Below are 19755 nucleotides of genomic sequence, written 5' to 3' on the forward strand. Positions count from 1 at the left end.
ATAATACTGTTGGATGAAAAGAAAGAGATTGGCCAAAAAATCCAGGCCCAGTAGTTGAAAATTTTAAGAAACTTGTTTCTCTCGCATATTTTAACATTTATTTATCACTCATTATTCCAAAATAAGATTAAAAAGGGCATAAAATTATAAAATTTATTGATTGCAACACAAATTCAGCCCCTCTTCGTTTAAAAATAGACTCTGAAGGAATGCATTAAGGCTTCATTTGGGACGGCTTTTTAATTGCTTTCTAAAATGGAGTTTTAGTACAAAAATAAAAAATTTTGTACTAAAACTCCATTTTAGAAAGCAGTAAAAAAGCCGTCCCAAACGAAGCCTAAGTCTTCGTTTGGAGCAGCTTTTTTAAATGCTTTCTAAATAGCTTTCTAGTATAAAAATTTCTAAAAAACTGTTTTAAAAAACAATAAAAAAGCCGTCTCAAACGAAATCTTAGGCTTTTAATTGGGACTGATTTTTACCACTTCTTAAAGCATCTTTATACTATAAAAATTTAAATTTTTGTACTAAAATGTTGCTTTAAGAAGAAGTAAGAAAGCCCCGCCAAACGAAGCCTTAATCAAACGTTTTGGTAAGAAACCATTGGTACAGCTACCTACTCTGTTATTAGCCTGTAAATAACAAATTTGTTTGCAAAGCTGGAAGGGCCTTCACCCAGTATTAAGCTTCTGGACCTGCTGCAAATAAATTTATTAGGCCATGGCATGCCCTTACTGTTACTTGGCAAGCTTGAAAGAGTTCTCCATCCAAGTTCCAAACGCTCGAGTCATGATTTGCAACAAAGGTGAATGCTTGCGTCTACAAAAAGCAACGGCAATAAATAATAACTTCTCTGAACAAACAAATGATAATAAAGTGGAAATAAAGGCTTACTTTATGATGTTCCACAAAACTAAAATCCAGTGGATTAGAACCCCGCCTTGTTAGCTTAGTTAGGTGCCTAAAACAAAGTAAATCAGTTTATTTTTCTGAACATATCAAAAAACTTACCCAATACTCATCATTTCAAATAAAATGCAGTCTCATAAAAAAAATGTTTTTCAAGACAACCAATAATTTTTACCATCTTCACGATTTTCTAAATATCAGAAAGTTTCTTATAGCATCCATGTAAGATTATTCAAATTTCAATAGCCCAATCTTTAAATTTTGGTTGAAAGTTGCAAATAGTGAGTTTTATCATAAAATATTAAGGGTTCGTTTGGGACAACTTTTTTAATGCTTACTAAAACTGTGTTTTAGTTAAAAAAATTCTTGAATTAGAATTTTTTTACGAAAAAAATATTTTAGAAAACAATAAAAAAGCTGTCCCAAACGAAACCTAAATATAAGAAAATTGGACTTCGAAGTTTGAAGGAATGAAGGTTTAAACTTCAAACAGAAGAAAACATGTGCGGTAGGATGACTTATAAACTATTAATATCGAACAAAAAGTACAGATATAAGTGTGTATCATTCGTGAACCTAAGAAGCTAGCTTTCCTCCATACAAGACTATAATAAGTCCACTAACCTGGAATTGAGTCAGAAAGATATGGAGGTTCATGCTAAACTTTATACAGTACTATCAGTATTGGATAAACATTCGATTAAATCAACTTACAAAGGTCCAATTTCTTATAGGCTAATTATAACGAGTCAAACCAGGCTGCAAGGAAGTTGAACCAAACAAATTTAAGCCGGATTCACATTTATTATACTTTTTTATCAGATTAAATTTGATAAAGAAAAAAAGGATAATCTCATATTAAATTTAAAGTTTTATTTTTCTTTAAAAATAGGAGTTCATGTATGAACCATTAGATGATTACAATGAATGAATTATTTGATGAGGCCATTGATAGTTGATTGTTTCTTCTTCCATTGATCTATGTTGTGTTTATGGATCACTCCATGTTGTGTATGTGCCTTGTTCCTTTCTTCTCATTCAAGGCATTTTCCATATGTCAATTTCTACGTTTAATCTTCTCTATTCAATAACTCTCAAGTTCCATTTGTCCCCCAAGAACTCCAACCTTAAACCCTAGTTTTTTCCTTATCCAACTGGCCAACATAAGTAAATTCCATAAGCCTCTCTATTAATTTGGTATTGGACTATTCACCATCTACATGAATTTAATATAACTGTCAAACATTCTAACATCAAAAGCAAAGAATCCATACATCAAAAAAAGGATTTCGTGATATTAATTTTCAAGCAAATATAAATTATTACGATGAAACGATTTTCCTTTGTCCCACCTCTTCATTATCACGTTCTTCCACATGGCTTCAACAAACCTTAATCGTTCCTAAGTCTATATAATATATATTAAACCCTAATTCGGAACCTTTGTGATCCCCAATTAGTATTTTGGTTTTAGCCCCCTCATTTTCATAGGAACTGTGCCTTTTGGTTCTGAGTTAATCACGTAATTCTCTACAACTTGTGTGTTCAAAACTTTGATTAATTTTAATGGCATATACTCTCAATTTCTCCGCAAGTCGATGATTTTAGCCTATCAATTAAACCCTAATTCCTTAAATTATAGCTACTCCCACATAACCCTCTTGCTCTGAAACCCTAAACCAACCTATGTGGACCACACCCTAAAGCATTATAAACCATCTTACCAAATGCCTACCATTGTTTAAAATTAGGAAATATGAGGCTTGCTTTGAGGCCTGCCTCAACGCAATTCTAGTGACAAATAGATCAAGGCTTATGCCTCAAATATTTTTTATGAGGCTTGCGCCTTAACTTAGCTTATGCCCGCCTTGAGGCACACCACGCCTCGCTAACATAAGGCTTACGCCTCACCTTATATATATATATATATATATATAAAACTTACGTGAATCCTAAACTAAATCCCCGACCCAATCACACTTTTAACACACCCCAAAGCTCCAACAACCTCCTATAGACTTCCTTGACCTCCAGCCCTCTATTTTCTCTATAGTCACCACCGTCATAACCTCCACTGATGATTACTTGAAACCTCCACACCACCACCACCTCCTTTAAAATTTTTAGAGTATTAATCTCATGTTTATGAAAGAGAAAAATGACAAAAATAAATGAAGAAGAAATAAATTATCACTTGTCACTTTACGCCTTGTGCAATTTTTTATTTCATATATAGGTTAATTTGTTACTTCATAATTCAATAGAAAATTAATATGTCACCGTCTACAATATTATTTCAACATTATATAAAAAATCAAATTTAACATTTATTTTGACTTAACGCAATTCTTTTTTAGGCTTACGCCTCAAAAAGTCTTGAGACTTACGCCTCACAAACAAAAAATGCCTCAATACTAACTTGCGCAATTTTAAACCGTGATACCTACTCAGCTCAAAAAAAAAAGTCCTCTCCTTGGAATGAATCTAGCCCTTCAGGTTGTTAGATATCATGCAATCATATGGCTATAATGATTATTATTCCAAACCATATTGAAGGCATTATCATCATGATCAATATCAGTAAAATGATTATGCAAATTATCACGATCACACATCTCCAAAATCGGACCTCCAAATTCTTACACAATTCAAGCTTTATATTCATCTCCAACGTGTGATCGTATCCATTGCATGAAGCCTAAACCATTTTGATCTTCTTGTCAGATTTCATATCATAAAACCGAGTAGCAAACTCATGGATATCAGACTGCAACTCAATCATATAATGTTACATAGCATGATTAACGATCTTATTGTTTTATTTATTCACCTATTCAAAATCAACATCAACATCAGCAATTTCAAGAGGTAGCCATATACAAAAAAAGAACATACAACCAAAAAGTTCATCCCAAGTCATAAATTAAAGAAACAATGCATCCGTCAGGAATCATTAGAGAGCATGGATAAGACTAATAGAAAAAGTGCAAGAAAGATATGAAATGAATAACGCGATTGTTAAAATTACCACAAATAAAAAGGTCGTGGGCAATCTTTGACTAGTATAAGATGGAGAAACCCATCAGAGAGATGTGCATCTACGACCAAACCATCAGGCGCCCGTTCATTACGACATGAAATTACAGCTGCACCAACACTAAGAAAGCGCCCCTTGCTTCGTAACCATCTCGAATCCTCAGCATGACCATCAGAGCTACAGGAGCTTCCATTTGTAAGAGTCTGAGATGATTTAGTTGGTCCAACACAAACACTGCACTTAGTAAGGCAAACTCTTTTAGTAGGGTTCCTTCTAGGAAGACGTGTTTGGTGTGTCCCAGACACTAGTGTTTCATCATCAGCATCAACTGCTTTAGCTTCTAAGAAACCAATTTCAGCTTCATAAGCTCTGAAAAAAAATTCCAAAAAGGTAAATAAAACATGGAATATTGTTCAAATGCATCATGTATCTGCATCAATTCAAGATATGGGAGAAGAAAACAACCTATGCTCCAAGAAAACTTTAGTTCCAGTAAAATCATAGCGTGAAGGACCCATCCATCGATACTTTTCACTTTCTTTGATGACATCTCCATAAAATCCATATCTATAATAAAACATATTTCATTAGAAGTGGATGAAAATACATGAATAAAAAACTTCAAAATCAATTGGTGCAGAAGCATGCTACAATGATTAAAACTAATAGCAATATTAGTGCTACTAGACTTTCAACATCATGTCTAATAGATGATAATTGCATGTTAAAAGTGTATGTAAAGGATATATAATAATTGTCAATTAGGTTTTAACCAAAAGATGAAGCTTAGTTTGAAAATGTCCCCAACATATATAAAGAATACGTGTTACTGCTATATTATACACTGCAATGGATTAGAGAGTCATATATGTAATGTTAAAATAATTCAGGTTGTTAAAGAGGTAAAAATGAATCCATAAAGTCATACACTCACTAGAGTCATAAATGCAATTTTAAAATAATTAAGGTTGTTAAATAGGTAAAAATAAATCCATAGAGCCATACACTCCATACACTAATAGGTAAATGTCCCTATTCTTATCACAAAAAATAATTCTGAAGTGAAAAACATAACTTTGGCCGAGTAGTATAATCTTCGATTCAACTCTAATCACGAATATGATACTTACCCAGCAAAAGAAGCAGCATAGCGCACTGAAGGCGTATCTATTGAAGATGGAGTGGTTTTCCATCTAACCACCTGAGCTACATCCAAAGAGATCTTTTTCCCAAGGATAATGTGTAATGCAGATGTTATAGGGTCCCGCACACCAGTCGTGCTGCATTAAAACATGATGAATTTTTCTCTGAGCTCTGGCATTTTGCATTGTAGCCGTTCAAAGAATTACGGAAACCTTCCAGACCAAAGACGCTCAACAGTACAGAAACAAAGCATGTACCTGATGACAATGGCATCAGTTGAGCCAGCAGGAATGATTCCAAGTCTAAGCCAATCGTTGGGGAAGCTAACTGCAGTGCTCTGATCTGTACTGTTGAACAAAGCAATTATGCTAAAGAATTCAAATTAATATAAAATTAAGATTACGACATAATCACTCTAATGGTAATGAAGTTACAAAAATCTAGTCAAATACCAAGATGACAAAATGCCACAAACAAACCTGAGCAAAATGATTCCTGTTCACTGGTTGCTGTTGACATCAAATGAATAAATAAATCAGGCTCAACTACAGTAGTTTAGTACTGTGTATAGTGATGTTTACAGAGGAAAAGAAATAAATATCCAGATACACGCTATATTTTGAGATACCCAAGCCATGAGATTCTGAAGCTGAGAGAAGAGGCTCACGATCTTCACCCTTTAGTGCAGTCTCCACGAAAATGTCACTGTGGCTGGTCAGGGAGTTTCTGACATTTTTGCTATCCTCGTAAACATGCAGCTGAAGCGGGTCTTTGACATCAGTAGTATTAAGCCTCGTAGGGGCTGGTGGATAAGGAGCTTTATGCCTAGAAGACAGAAGCCCATTAAGAACTTCATTGAAAAGTCCATCACCTCCCTGTAATGAAGACCGTCAAAAGAAGTTTACCAGATGATTAAAAGAAATGAAATGAAAGAAATTTCAGGGACGGCTTTCTTACTACTTCTTAAAGCAGCTTTTTAGTACAAAAGTTTTAATTTTTGTACTAAAAAACTGCTTCAGAAAACAGTAAGAAAGTCATCCCAAACGAAGCCTAAATGCTAATACTAGTACTTCATCTTTAAGTTCAATCGCAGGTTCTATCTGAACAACAACCCACACATTTTAGGCTAGTATGGAATCAATTTATAAAAGATAGGTTAGGAGTTATGGATTAAGGTTTTGTTTGTTTGGGTGTTTTTTTGTCTTTTCCGTTTGAAAATGGAGGATTTTTTTTTATGTTGTTTGTTTGTGACACTTTTGCAGAAATACATTTTGGAGAACTGTATTTTTGTACTGTTTTAAAAAACTTTAGGGTATTTACTTCTCCGTTTTAAAACTCTGTTTTCTCAGCCAATTGTTTTAAAACTGACTTTTAGAAAAGGTGGAGGATAACCAAACGAAGCCTAAAACTCCCATTAACTGCTTATGGTATGGGGCAGTCTGAAGCAAAATTAAAGCCAAGTCAACCCAAAATCAATCTGAAAGTGCATTGAACCTATTGACATTTATCATTCGAAATGCAATTAATGATTGCTCATAGAACAATATATTACATGGATATGTCAAGGAGTAGAAAGGGTATAACTATTTTCTCATATGCCTAAATTCTTATTCACATAACAGGGGTAGATCAGCAGGATCTCAGTCATAATAGGAAGTCATTGATGTTGTATGGGAATAAAATCCCATATTTTTATCCCTAAAACCTCCTCTAGGATGCCTGTCACACACCCAATAAACTAAAGAAAATTTAATTTGATGAGTAATTATGTCCAAAGGCATGCATATACAGCTTGAACAAAACTACTGCAAAAGCTAAAACTAATGATCAGAATATAAAACGGTTCAACTCTAACTTCAGTACCAATTCCTGGATTTTAATACTCATATCAAAAATATAGAAAATAAATAAAATGGACTTCTGCTGAAAATTTACGATTTCAAAAACACAATATCTTTGAAGTCTAGCAATGATCCGGATCTTCCGACCTTAACCCAGAGGCCAGAGCTATTCAATACCTGAATATGTAAATAGAACAAAGAAGCAAACCACAGCTTAATAGGAGACCCCCTGCCACAACCATAAAAGTCCATGGAAGGCTACACAGCATATATTATTATGACTTCAGATTGCACATATACATGATGAGTTGCTCGGTTAACAGAGTGGCATATCATGAAGTATAAAACTCAATTAAGGGATTAAATAATCAATGGCATGCTGGCAATCTGAGTAACAATGGCGCCCATGATGGGAACATGGGTCAGAGTAGAATTATGCTCCCACACGAACTTGCCTCGACAAGATTGATCCACACCAGCTACTTGCAAGGTTAAACATCTCTACAACACAATTTACACATGACTTGGAACATATAATAACCAACAATAAATGTCTGTCTCAATCGGGACATTCAGCTGTAAGAAATAAATGCTTTAATGACCAGCAACTTGTAGGTGTAAGAAATAAATGCTTGGGACGTTTACATACATAACACTTAAAACTATGTTATTTACACATATAACACATAAACTTACCTATTTACACACATACCACTAAAAAGCTATTTAACTTTCTAAAATAACACCCCATTTCCATTCCGTAAAACCCGTTCGATCGTTGGCTTCTTCGCTGGTCAAGTCCCCATTTTTTTTTATTAATAATTAACGACAATCACATTGCAAGAAAAAATTAACAGGTCTTCATCCAAACATCAACATAAGGAATTCTCTCATCTCTCGCAAATCCCTTCAACAAACACAAAAGATCTCACAGTAACATAGATCCCCAAGCAGAGGAAATAAATAGCAAATAGGATCTATGAGAAGCGAATTGAGCTGAGGAGCTCCGATGAAAACCCAGCAGCTCCGTTCTCCATTGCTTCTCCTAGGTTTGCAAAATGAAACCCAAATATTTCCGTCTAGAGTTTTCAATGATTTTTTTAGTTATATGTAAGAATATCGATTTCTTTATTTTTTTTGTTGTTATGGTTCATACCTTTAGATCTCACAAACACCAGCCATAAACCTCCTTATCCGCTTCAGTTACTTGCACCGAACAGCTGAAACAGGAGTTTGGTTGGGACGGGAGGTTGTTTACCTAATCGATGTTGTTCTGCTCCAGAGGCAGAACGGACAGGAGGCTAGACGGGAGGGCCTGACGAGAACGGTGGGCCGCGTTTCGACGGGAGCAGAGATGTGTTTTGTTCTTCGACAGAATGGAGAAGATGAGCAAACGCCGAGGAAGATGAGTTTCGCACACAAACAAGGGTATCAAGTGGGTTTTCACGATGAGGAAACAGAGTGGTATTTTAGAAAGTCAAATAGCTTTTTAGTGGTATGTGTGTAAATAGGTAAGTTTAGTTGTTAGATGTATAAATAATATAGTTTTAAGTGTTATTGATGTAAGAACTCCTAAATGCTTTTATGACCAACAACTTGTAGATGTAAGAAATAAATGCTTTTATGACAAGCGACTTGTAGAATCATAAAAATAAAATTATGGTGCTTTTTTAAATAAACTTCGCAAAAATCCACCATTCCCACCTCAAACGATCATTGGAGAGAAGTACCATAGGTTGAGGGATATGAAAAAAACTCTCATTGATGACCGACGTAACATTCTTTTGAAAGAGAGAATAAGTTCATTCTATGTCTTTGCATAGGTCATAAGTCCCAGTTATATGTCTTCAATAGATATATGCCCAAGGCCCAATTAATTTGGGTTAACACAGAGACAATAAATCCATTAAATTAATATTTGGGTCTTTTAATTGATATAAGACCCATCCTAACTTACACTCGATCTAGTTAACATGCTAACAAGAACAACAATCAAAATTAACTCCAAAAATTAAAGCCACACAAACAAAAAATCTCATGTGTTATAGACATCTTTCTTCAAGTCGAGCTGAAACATATGAAAAACTAATGGTCATATCATATATTTAAGCTCTTTTTGGTCATGTTTAGCACCTCTAAACCGCAAGAAATCATACTTTGTCCCTCAAATTACTTAGTGAAACAAGTATAACAAGTCCTTTTCTATGAGCCAAGATAAATCTCCAAAGTATGTCTTTGACATACATACATTTCACATTTTACCTTGATCTACTTAGGATGTCTGATAGGAGACAACCCATGGTGTGCTAATCATTTTCCCAAGATGTTATGGTTCAAATCCCTTTAACATTGGTAGACTAGGGCCACTTATATATTTAGGATGATGGAACCATGAAATATAGATCGAATTTAACTATATTACCCCAACTATTCCCCACTCAATTAAATTCACACCTGAAACCAAAGGTAAGACTAAATTTGAGACTAAGAAACCTACTTAATTCATAATGCTCTCAGGTGAGCAAAAATGGTAACTAACTATAGAGGTTTACACTTATAGTTAGTTCGACCACATATTCAAATAAATTTTGATCTAAATTTCTGGGGAAATCTGGTTAAAATAAAAGTAATCAACCTCAAAAATATTACCCCCATATTTTTTTTATTTACATTGAAGGCTCAAGGGCAAGACGCTAGCTATTCTGAGCCATCAACAAGAAGACACATAATTCCTTCATCATCCACATATATGTTCACAATTTTCTTTAAAAACCCATTGAAATTATCATATGAGAAAGCATTGACTTATATTCCAAACTAACTTTGGATCATCCTTGGGAAAAAAGTGTAACCTCGCTATATCATGCTTAGAATTCCAGAGAAAAGTTCTAGTACGAATAGCACAATCATAAGTATAGTTAATTAAATATTAATCACATCAATATAAAAAAACTAAAGGGCATTATACATAAAATTGTTGTCATCATCATAGTTTAATACATACCTTATTATTGTATTCTAACCTTCATTGTGCATACAAATTGCCTAAGTTCATATTCCACCACCTTATCTTCAATAGATGCTAACTCAAAATCTCTTTATACCAATTATGAATCTCTCAATCCTAGCTTTATCATCCATCCATCATTATATTTTAATTTATAACATGATCAACTTGGTTATCAAGGACTTCATTGTAGCCCAACATTTAAATTACAAAATCATATATCTAATTTCAATTTTATAAAATTTCTTATGACTCTCAATAATATTTTCTAATATATTATTGTACTCTTAAGCATCTCTTTATTTTAATCAACCACACTAGCTTTAAATATTATATCCTCATCTAAATCATACTCTAGTTAATAATAGATAAATATTTAAACCTATCAATTCTAAGTATGATTTTATCAAAAAAAAATATTAATTGATAATTATTAACAACGCAATAAAATTATATATCACATACTCAGTGCATGTTTTACTAATACTAAGTCTATGTCTTCCAAATATTTTCTCCATTTTTTAACATTCAATTTATTTCAACATGTCTAACCAATTAATTATGGCATCTGCAAAAAGCATACCTCAATGTACCTCACTTTAAATATCCTTTATAACCATCACTATAACCAAATTACAACAAGATGCTGACTTAATATTGATCATTGATGTAATTATATTGTTATTGAAATCTATTTGTTCACTCAGCAACTACTTATATGCTAGTCATATACTCCATCATAATCTTTAATAACATCGACATACCATTAACGTACATTTTTTTACTTGGTTGCACCCAAATTAATTCTTAAGACACTCGATTATATGTCTTCTAAAAGACCAATAGAATCATAAAAAGATCATTTATTTGCCCGAACATGCCTTCTTTTTAGGTAATTATATTCTGATTGAAAACTCTTTGGCCATTCAATAATTATTCATAATACTAGTCAATACTAAAGCATAATATATTTTATAACTTCAACATACCTTCTATATGCATTTTTTCATTCATTTATCAAATCAATTATTATGACATCATTCATGATCATGAATGAATTGAGCAACAACTTATTCAAACCTATCATTTATAAGTTATGTATTTAGAAAAAAAGTTCAAACTTGTTCACTTAGCTAACCAAACAAACATGGGCTCTAAGTGAAACAGGTCATGACCATTTCTAGCCCTAACCATACCTAAAATTGTGTGACCTAAAATCAACTCATTGAACCCCTCTCAAAGCCCAAATCAAATTTGTGAATTACATTTGAGCTATATAAGACATTCTAGGATTGCAATAAGATAGAAGATAAAATAAGCAAACCTTCATCAAGGTTCTAAAAATTCATGACTATCTTTTGTCCCCTCCCTTCTTAATATCTCAATAAATTTGAGCAAAGCTTTTATATCAATGGTTAAGATGTTTATGCAGTTCACATTTAAGTGAGCCTATTCCATAGGGAAAATAATATATATACATACCACTGCAATAATGCCATCAAAAGACCTAAGTTCCCTATCCGTTGAAGATTTCAAAATATCATATGCGTGTCCAGCCCTTTGTGTCACCGTTACCTAAAAAAAGGTAACCAAGCAATCTAAAACCATTAATTTTAAGCCCAATACCACAAAATTACTTGCTTTTTTAAACAAAACCATGATAAGTAATTGATGATGACTTCCACACAATAATTAAAAGTGTGTCATTATTACAAATGTCAAATATGAAGTATAACTAGCCCACCTTTGTAGTCACTTTTGCACGGGAAAATAGTGGGGCAACAACTTCCCAAGTTTTGCAGCCATTTCCTTTCCCACATTGTGGATGAACGAAAACCTAGAAAAACATGTAAAATTCTTTCTTCATCATCATAATTTAACCCAACAAGCTCATGAGATTTGATATGTACAATAAATCCAAATCCATTTTAAAAGATTAGGGCAATTTGATCAATTTGAAAAAGAGTGACATGTTAGAATGGTGTACCAAAAGATTCTTAGGCCTTCCAACTTGCAACTTCATGCAAGCATTTATTTGGTCAAACAATTCTCGGCATGCATGTGAATCCCTATGTCCAAAGGTGTAAGTAGAAAGAACATATGGAGAAGTGCTATTCTTTCCTCTTTGAAAACCATGCACCACGAATCGATACATCTGCATGAACAAAAGTTCAATAAGAATCAAAAACAGCATGTTTAACTCAAATTTAAGAAAATAAAAAATAAGTACATTATATTGTGATCACGTGTGCCAGTTCCAACAAAATGGAAACGATGCACAATAAAACATTCAAAACCTCGGTGCTATTATGACCATTGATCAAACCCAATCCAGTAAATTCGACAGCATAAACATCTGAAAATCTGATCTCCGTTTCAACCTCCGAATGAAACATCATCTGACAGCAAAAAGTTTCCTCTGGATCCTGGTAATTCAAAGTTATCTTGAAAGAATTAGTGAGGTGGCATTTTACTTTGAGCTATCCTTAAACACTAAAATGCTGAGAATAGTAACATAGACGGAACCGAAATGCTTTAAACAAAGTTTTCATTAACCAGATACTCAAAGAAAGCATAAATTAAAATCATCTATGAAGTTTCTCAAACAGAAGCGTTACTCGTTATATTGGAAGAAATATGCTATAAACATCTGGTATGAACAAAATTTGACGGAATTTTAATGAAGAAAATATATAAAATGTGAAAAAATTGAGAGTTTGGAACAAAAGGGTCCTCGTATGACAGAAATCTCATCATCAATTTCAACCACTAATGTCCAGATAACAACTGGTAACCTAGAACGCACAAAACCGAAGAAGATGAAAATCGGAAGAAAAAAAAAAAAGCATATTCGTTTTCGAAGCACTTACGATAGAAGCAGGAATCCACGATAAACCAGTAGAATTAAGACTGAGAACAACCTCGCCGACGCGATCTAAGAAAAGAGTGGAGCTCAGGGCCGGCGCGCTCGTGTCCATGGTTGAAGCACGAGGCTGAAAAAGAAGAAAACCTAACTGGCTTCTTAAACCTTCGAATCCACTCGAGAGGCGTCTATAGTTTGCTAATCTCCCTCGCCGGGATGAAGATGAAGTTGTCGATAACAGGGAAATTCCTGCACCGGCACCAATCCGAAGAAAAAATTTTGGTGCAAGTATCAGGCTCATCCAAAATAAATTAGCAAATTTGACTTTGGGGCTGTGATTAGTGTGATGTTTGAAGTTGTTCAACCAAGTTGTTCAAATGATTGTAGAAATAAGGTATGACTTTATTTTCTTTTTAAGTAAAATAAATGTAATATAAAGTAAAATTATTTGTTGCAATTTATAGGTGATGGGGTGTCTATAGGTAATGGGTGGCGGCGGGTGATGGTAGACAATTTATAATGGGGCGTTAAAATTGGTTTGCTGTAAAAAAATAAAACTGATCATTAAAATTGAACGAATTTACAATACATCAAAAACGGCGTAGCAAGTGAAGAATAAATTCATTGAAATTTTACATTATATTTTCTTTTTTCAATAAACCAAATTTTATTTTACACTAAATTATTTTTGTAATGCATTCTTTTTTTCAACAAACCATAACAGCTTTTTTGTTAGAATTAAATAAATATCCTCAAATGAGTCCTAACTTTCAACTATGGCCCTTACCACCATTGTAGGCCGTTATGGCTGCTGCCCACAGTTAGTAAATGGACGCCATCATTATTGAGCTTTACAGTACATTTATTTTTCTTCAAGATAAAAAAATCACCTATATTTATTTTACGCTCATACAAATAACTCCAAATATTTTAAATATATTATATTCATTTTACATTGCATTCCGTATTACTCTGCATTCCTTTTGTTGTCAACCAAATGACTCCTAACGAGAAATCTTATGCTTGAAAAATGAATAAAGTACTAACTTAAATACTCCCAATGTGGCCACCTTGTTACTATTTCACTACAATCACTAGCCTTGCCTTCAATATCCACCTCGTTGTGGTTACGGTAACGACTTTGAGCATGACCAGCTCTCATAGTGTGATGTGTGGTGTATACAAGGCCTATGAATGAATTCATTGTTGTATGGTTGATCGATGATTTAAAGGGATTACGGCTTCATGCAGGTAGGTTTCATATTACAATCCAAATTGAGAATGGACTTTGGAGTTAGCTCACCCTTATGGGATCGTGATTCTTTGTCCCATCCATTGTAGCATATTTGTTGTGCCATACCTTAAGATCCCAAAACCCAAGCAATTAAGCTAATTTAGAATAAATATTCATTTAATCTTGATCTAATTGATGATTATATGTCCTAGAATGCCTACTAAATCTTTAGGTAAGTCAAAAAGTGAATTGAGGAAGTAAATTTTAATTCATTAAAATTTTATCTAGGAGTACCACGGTGCTGTGATGGGTAGTGCACGACATTCAGCTCTTTGTTTAGGAGGAGAAAATGAGGGAGCGTTGGCACTGGGTGCACCACCGCCGCACCAAGCCCTCTGATGGAGAGATACTGGGAGAATCTAGAAGATTCTCTGGAAGAGTAGTTGTGATGTCCCGGGATCTAAAATGGAAGAATTTCATTTTCTTTTTACTTCTTTTTTTCAATTATCTTTTTTTTTATTTTAACAAGCATACCATTGACAATCAGAGCTAACTATATTTAAGGAAAATATAAATAATAATAAATATAATAATATTTTTATAATTAATATTTACATCTTGATTCAAAGTTTAAAGTCCAAAAGCATATATACAATAATCACCACATGCTACAAAAGAATATAAATAAAATAAATAAAAAAATAAAAATAAAAATTGGAAGAAAATTAAACTAACATCAAACCATCATCACTCCTTAGCCTTATTCCACAGTCTCTTTGTCTTTACCTGAAATCATGGAAAAATCATGTAATGAGCATAAAAAGCCCAACAAGTCATCAAACTTATCACTGCATTCAATGCAAGTCAAAACAATTAATATGTTTGCTCCAATTAATGTTTATACCAATCAATAAGATATGAGTGTGAACACTAAGTAATCTATGAAGTTAAAACCAATCAATAGTAAAACCAATATGATAAGTAAAGCTAAAAGATGTATATAATACCATAACACAAACAATTACAAGACTCTATTATGTTGTGTTAATATGCTATGCTCTGTTGTATTAAATCAATATTAGTTCAATCAGTTTTATATATGTTGTATCTATCAAACAACTCAATGCAATATCATAAAAAATATAATCATAAATATGATTATGAAGAGCGAAGCATGGTATCTAGCTTTAATGTGATATTTTTATCCTTTCATCATAACTGTTGATTAGTTAATAATCAATCTTTAATTTAACCTCAATGGTCGACCAATTACTCATCAATTTTTATCTTTTCATCATTTTTCATTATGTTAAATAAATTCACAGGTGATTTTCAATAAATATTTAAGAGTTGTCACTCTTTATCTATCAATGTAATTAGTCAATCAATTATAGGCTACAATCATGATCACATCACCAAACTTTTATTTTAAAGAAAGTTCATAGGCTCACCCTTTTCTATTGGGCATTATGTTTTAAGAGTAAACATGTATTAATTATATGTTAACAATTAACATTCTTTGTTTACATGCAAATATCACATTTACCTCATATATTAGTTATATTATTTTCTTTATGTAATATAATATCATGTATTAAAATGCAATAATCCATGAAATGCCAAAAAATATATACATTGTACATTAATTTCATCAAATCATAACTATCAATTTACCAAATAAAATTCAATGATATTATAGTCAAAATACTTGTGATGATCATATATATCATATACAAAAAAATTACACAATTAAAGCTCAATAATTCAAAGAAAAATATATGTTTATCAATTTTAGAAAAATTAAATTCATAAAAATAAAGTCATAAAAATAGGAGTAAGTTTATGATCACTTACTTCAAGCAACAGATGAAACCACCCTGAGGAGCTTTATTTATCTTCTCTTCCTTCTCTCCTATCTTCCTTCTCTTCCCATGTTCTTATTCTTCTTTTCCTTTCCTTCCTAACCAAGCAACGTAAACGAGGGAGGGGTGAGAGATGACAGGATATATATTTAACGTAAACAATATATATAAACTTATTTTAGTGCCTGCCACCATGTCGCTCATCCACCCCAGTGCTATAACACTATATGTCGCCCCTAAAGTGACTACAGAATAGAGCCTTCAATGGCGCGATGACATTTTCTTGCATTACATTGCTCTCAATGCCGTTGTGCTTACAAGTACTCCGCCATTGTACTAAACCCATATTTGTTTTTTATATTTTTCAAATAAGTTCATTTTAAACTTTTGGGTTATTACAACAACAGTGCTAGGAAGATGAGAAGAATGAGATAGACATCTAAACAGCTATATTTGATTTCATCAATTCTAATTATTTTATAAAAAATATGAATACAAATGTTTTTTTTTAATTTTATACCGTTTTCACCACATAACTTTTAATTTGTTATTGTACGCTTTATCCTGAACATTTAGACTATGAGCTTGTTTGGTTGCCTGAAAGAGACGTAGTAAAAGGATTGCAATATATTTGAAATACTTTAAAATTATTTGGCTGAGTGCAAATTAAATGCTTTTTTTTTTTTTAGCCTGAAGTAAAGTGAATGCAACGCCGGCAGCAGCAACGAAGGTGGCTGGCAACGATCAATGGTAGCAGGAAGCGGCCGGCAGGGGTAGGAGGTTCTTCCAGTTCTTTCAACAGCTCTCTACAGCCCCATTATTGTCGACCTCATTGTCAAATTCAGCCTTGCACTGCTTCAGGCTCGGCATTTGGCCCCTTAGGCTCCGTTTAATTATCTTCTTATGCCCTATAGTTAGTTTTAGAGTTCCAAGGTGATATATTGATAACAAAGAAACATCAGAAACCCTATTATGCGCCCAAAAAAACTAGTAGAAAAAATTGGGTCCAGGGATTTTATTGCAGAGTAGACCTACTTTGCTTTCTATCAATTTCCCGCCTAGGCGAGAGCAAGAGCAATAGAGAGGGAATTCAAGCTCGAAATTGGCGAGAAAAAATGAGAGTGATATGAAAAAGATGAGGTTATACTGAACAACATCGTTTACCTGTTAATGAGGTATGAAATGAGAATAACTGTGATCACAAAGAGGGCCTTGAACTCACTGACCATTGAGCATGGAACGCGGCGATCCGCTTGCCTACCGAGCTGCTCAATCCTCTTATCATGTAGCTCCTCGCTGGAGGGAAAATTATTGGGTCCGGTCTCCGGACCTATTTCTAGGCTCGGACATCCACTAAAAATTCTTCACGTGGAATGTACACGTGTCCGCAGAAATTTAAGTCAAGTACGTTAAAAGCGCAGATAAAGCGTAATTAAAGCGCAGTCAAAAAGTACAGTCAAAAGTGCACCAAAAGCACAGTCAAAGTGCAATCCACATGGCAAGTTTTCATTGGATCGATGTCCGGACCTATTTTTAGGTTCGATGGCCGGTCCTAATAATTTGCCTCGCCGGAGACCACACATAGTGCGAAGCTGTTGAAGTCGTTCCGACGGAATGCTTGAATCGCCAAAGGATAAGAATCATTTCTTTTTCCTCAACGCTGCGAGCATCCAAATCTAAAAATTCCAGCCGATTTGCACTTCTCCTCGACGCCGACATCGACATCCAACGCAGAATAAACCATGTGAATGAAGAGATGAAGATGCTTCCCTTGGGGGCTTCTCTCTTTTTTCTCACGCGTGATTTCCTTTTTCACTCAAAACAAGTAAGGCTCTTTTTATGTAAAAAATGAGAACAAGGGGTTTGGAATACATCAAGATTTTATTTTACTTCACATTGTGTCCAACAAATATAAAAGTAAACAAGTAATGCATTTAATTTACTTTGCATTCACCTTTCCTCTAACCCAACATCCCCTATATGAAATTAGATTTTTGCATGTTGGTTTTTCCAACAAAAATTTTTTAGTATATTAGTTGATTAAGGATTTTCGAATAATTATAATAGTAATATAAAAATTTTAAAATATTCATGTGAATTTGAATAGAAAAAAATAGTAAGTATAATATTATACAAGCAATGTGGCTTCTTACTGGTAATTTTGATAATTCATATATCATTTAAGTATTGCATTAAAATTAAAATTAATTATTATTCTATTTATATTTGCAGTTCCTATTGCATGTGTTATGAATCTGATTTCAGGAAATAGAATTTTGATGATAGCAAATATTTTTGTTTTTCTACGATTGCCTTGCCTACTAACGTTTCAGGTTCACAAGATTAAATTGCAAATCGAACCATCTCAAGTTTGGGTAGGTTAGGACTGAGTCAGCTTGTAATGTACGTCAAGTGCCTTTTACTTTTTCCTTGAGTCCATTGTAATATGTGGGTCCTGATGCTAAGTAACCTTGCACACACACACTTTGGAGAAAAATTATGTATGTTTTTAGCGTTTTCTAGTTTTGATCACATCATCCGAGACGATCCAAAAATCATCCTGAATTATCAGTTAAAAATAGAAACCCTAATTAGGGTATCCTAGTTAAGGCAGTCATCATTAAGCGAATCGTCTTGAACGATATTAGCATCGTCCGGGACGATAGGCTCAAATCAGAAAGAATAAGCTGCCAAATCTATTTATGCATGTTTTATTTTTGGACATCATCTAGGAAGATGTAATGCAATTATGCATAAATTAATCTGGTAATTAAGAAAAATAATTAAGGTTTGATTACTCGATCATATCATATTAGACGATCACAGGATCATCCGGGACGATCATTTAACAAACCTTAGTTCTTCCTGAATGATGTATAATCGGCCTGGTTCTATTCAGGGCGATGCTCTGGATGATATGTATTGAAATGAACTAATCGTCTGGGACGATCAAATTATTTTTCCATAGTTCAGACATCCATTCAGGGCAATATTCTGGATAATATTGATCGTTTTGTACTAATCAGCCTGAACGATCGTGAGATCATCCTGAACGATCGAGCTATTTTTTCATCATCCAGACATCCATCCAGGGTGATGGTCTAGACGATATTCGATGAATTGAACTAATCATACAGGACGATATCCTATCGTCTTGGACGATCTGAACAAATTAACCTTCTAATCGTCTAGACTCTTCGAAATCGTCCTGACTAATTGAGCTAAATTTGAACTGATCGTACGGAATGATAGGTCGATTGTCCTGGATGATATTTGATAATTATTTGCTAATTAGGGCTAATTTGAAGCCCTTGTTTAAAAGATCTATTATTTTTTCAAGAAGAAATCTTTAGCTGTTATCCTGAACTGAGAGAGCCAAAAGGAGAGGAAGAGAAAGGGAGAGAGAGAGAGAGGATCTTATGAGGAAGAGTTTGTGAGGGGTTTCATAAAAGTTGCTCCAAGCAAGGATCTGAGTCGTCTTCTCCGGTCATCGTCCCTGGTTCCTTGGAGGTTTGAGAGAGGTAGACTTCAGCAACTGATCAAGGTTCTCTACCTTTTTTTTAGAGGAAGCAAAAGGAGTTGGGTTCTCTATCTGCTTCTGGAGGAAGCAAAATGAGTTAGGTTCTCTGCCTCACCGTGGTTGGTGGAAAGGAGTTTTGTACGGGCTTCTCCGTCTTGCTATATAGGGGCAAAAGGAAAGACACTGAGTTTAGTGCAATACTCGGAGGGGGCCTCTGAGGAGTGGACATAGGTCAAGTTGACCGAACCACTATAAAATATGGTGCGTTCTTTCTTATTATTCTTCTGCATTTAATTTCTGCTCTTCGTTACTCTTGTGGTGAATCTTGGTTTGGTTGTGTTT

The 19755-nt window shown here is 33.8% G+C and overlaps 1 protein-coding gene across 3 annotated transcripts; it reads right to left on the reverse strand.

The window, feature by feature from the left end:
• Positions 1–573: 573 nt before the first annotated feature.
• LOC110107797 (ceramide kinase) lies at positions 574–13161 on the reverse strand. 3 transcript variants are annotated; one of them, XM_020838178.2, is made up of 13 exons: positions 12805–13161; positions 12232–12360; positions 11922–12089; positions 11679–11771; positions 11417–11509; positions 5763–5961; positions 5566–5595; positions 5344–5428; positions 5074–5223; positions 4409–4510; positions 3935–4312; positions 892–958; positions 574–816 (listed from the first exon to the last, which is right to left on the reverse strand). In XM_020838178.2, exons 1-13 carry the CDS (start codon positions 13096–13098, stop codon positions 679–681), a joined length of 1926 nt encoding a protein of 641 aa, XP_020693837.1. In that variant the 5' UTR covers positions 13099–13161; the 3' UTR covers positions 574–678. The 3 variants fall into 3 exon arrangements, with proteins under 3 accessions (XP_020693837.1, XP_020693836.1, XP_020693835.1); XM_020838177.2 differs by having other exon boundaries at positions 5754–5961; XM_020838176.2 differs by having other exon boundaries at positions 5715–5961.
• Positions 13162–19755: the final 6594 nt, after the last annotated feature.

This window comes from Dendrobium catenatum, unplaced genomic scaffold (assembly GCF_001605985.2).
Source record: "Dendrobium catenatum unplaced genomic scaffold, ASM160598v2 fragScaff_scaffold_390, whole genome shotgun sequence".
Lineage (NCBI taxonomy): Eukaryota > Viridiplantae > Streptophyta > Magnoliopsida > Asparagales > Orchidaceae > Dendrobium > Dendrobium catenatum.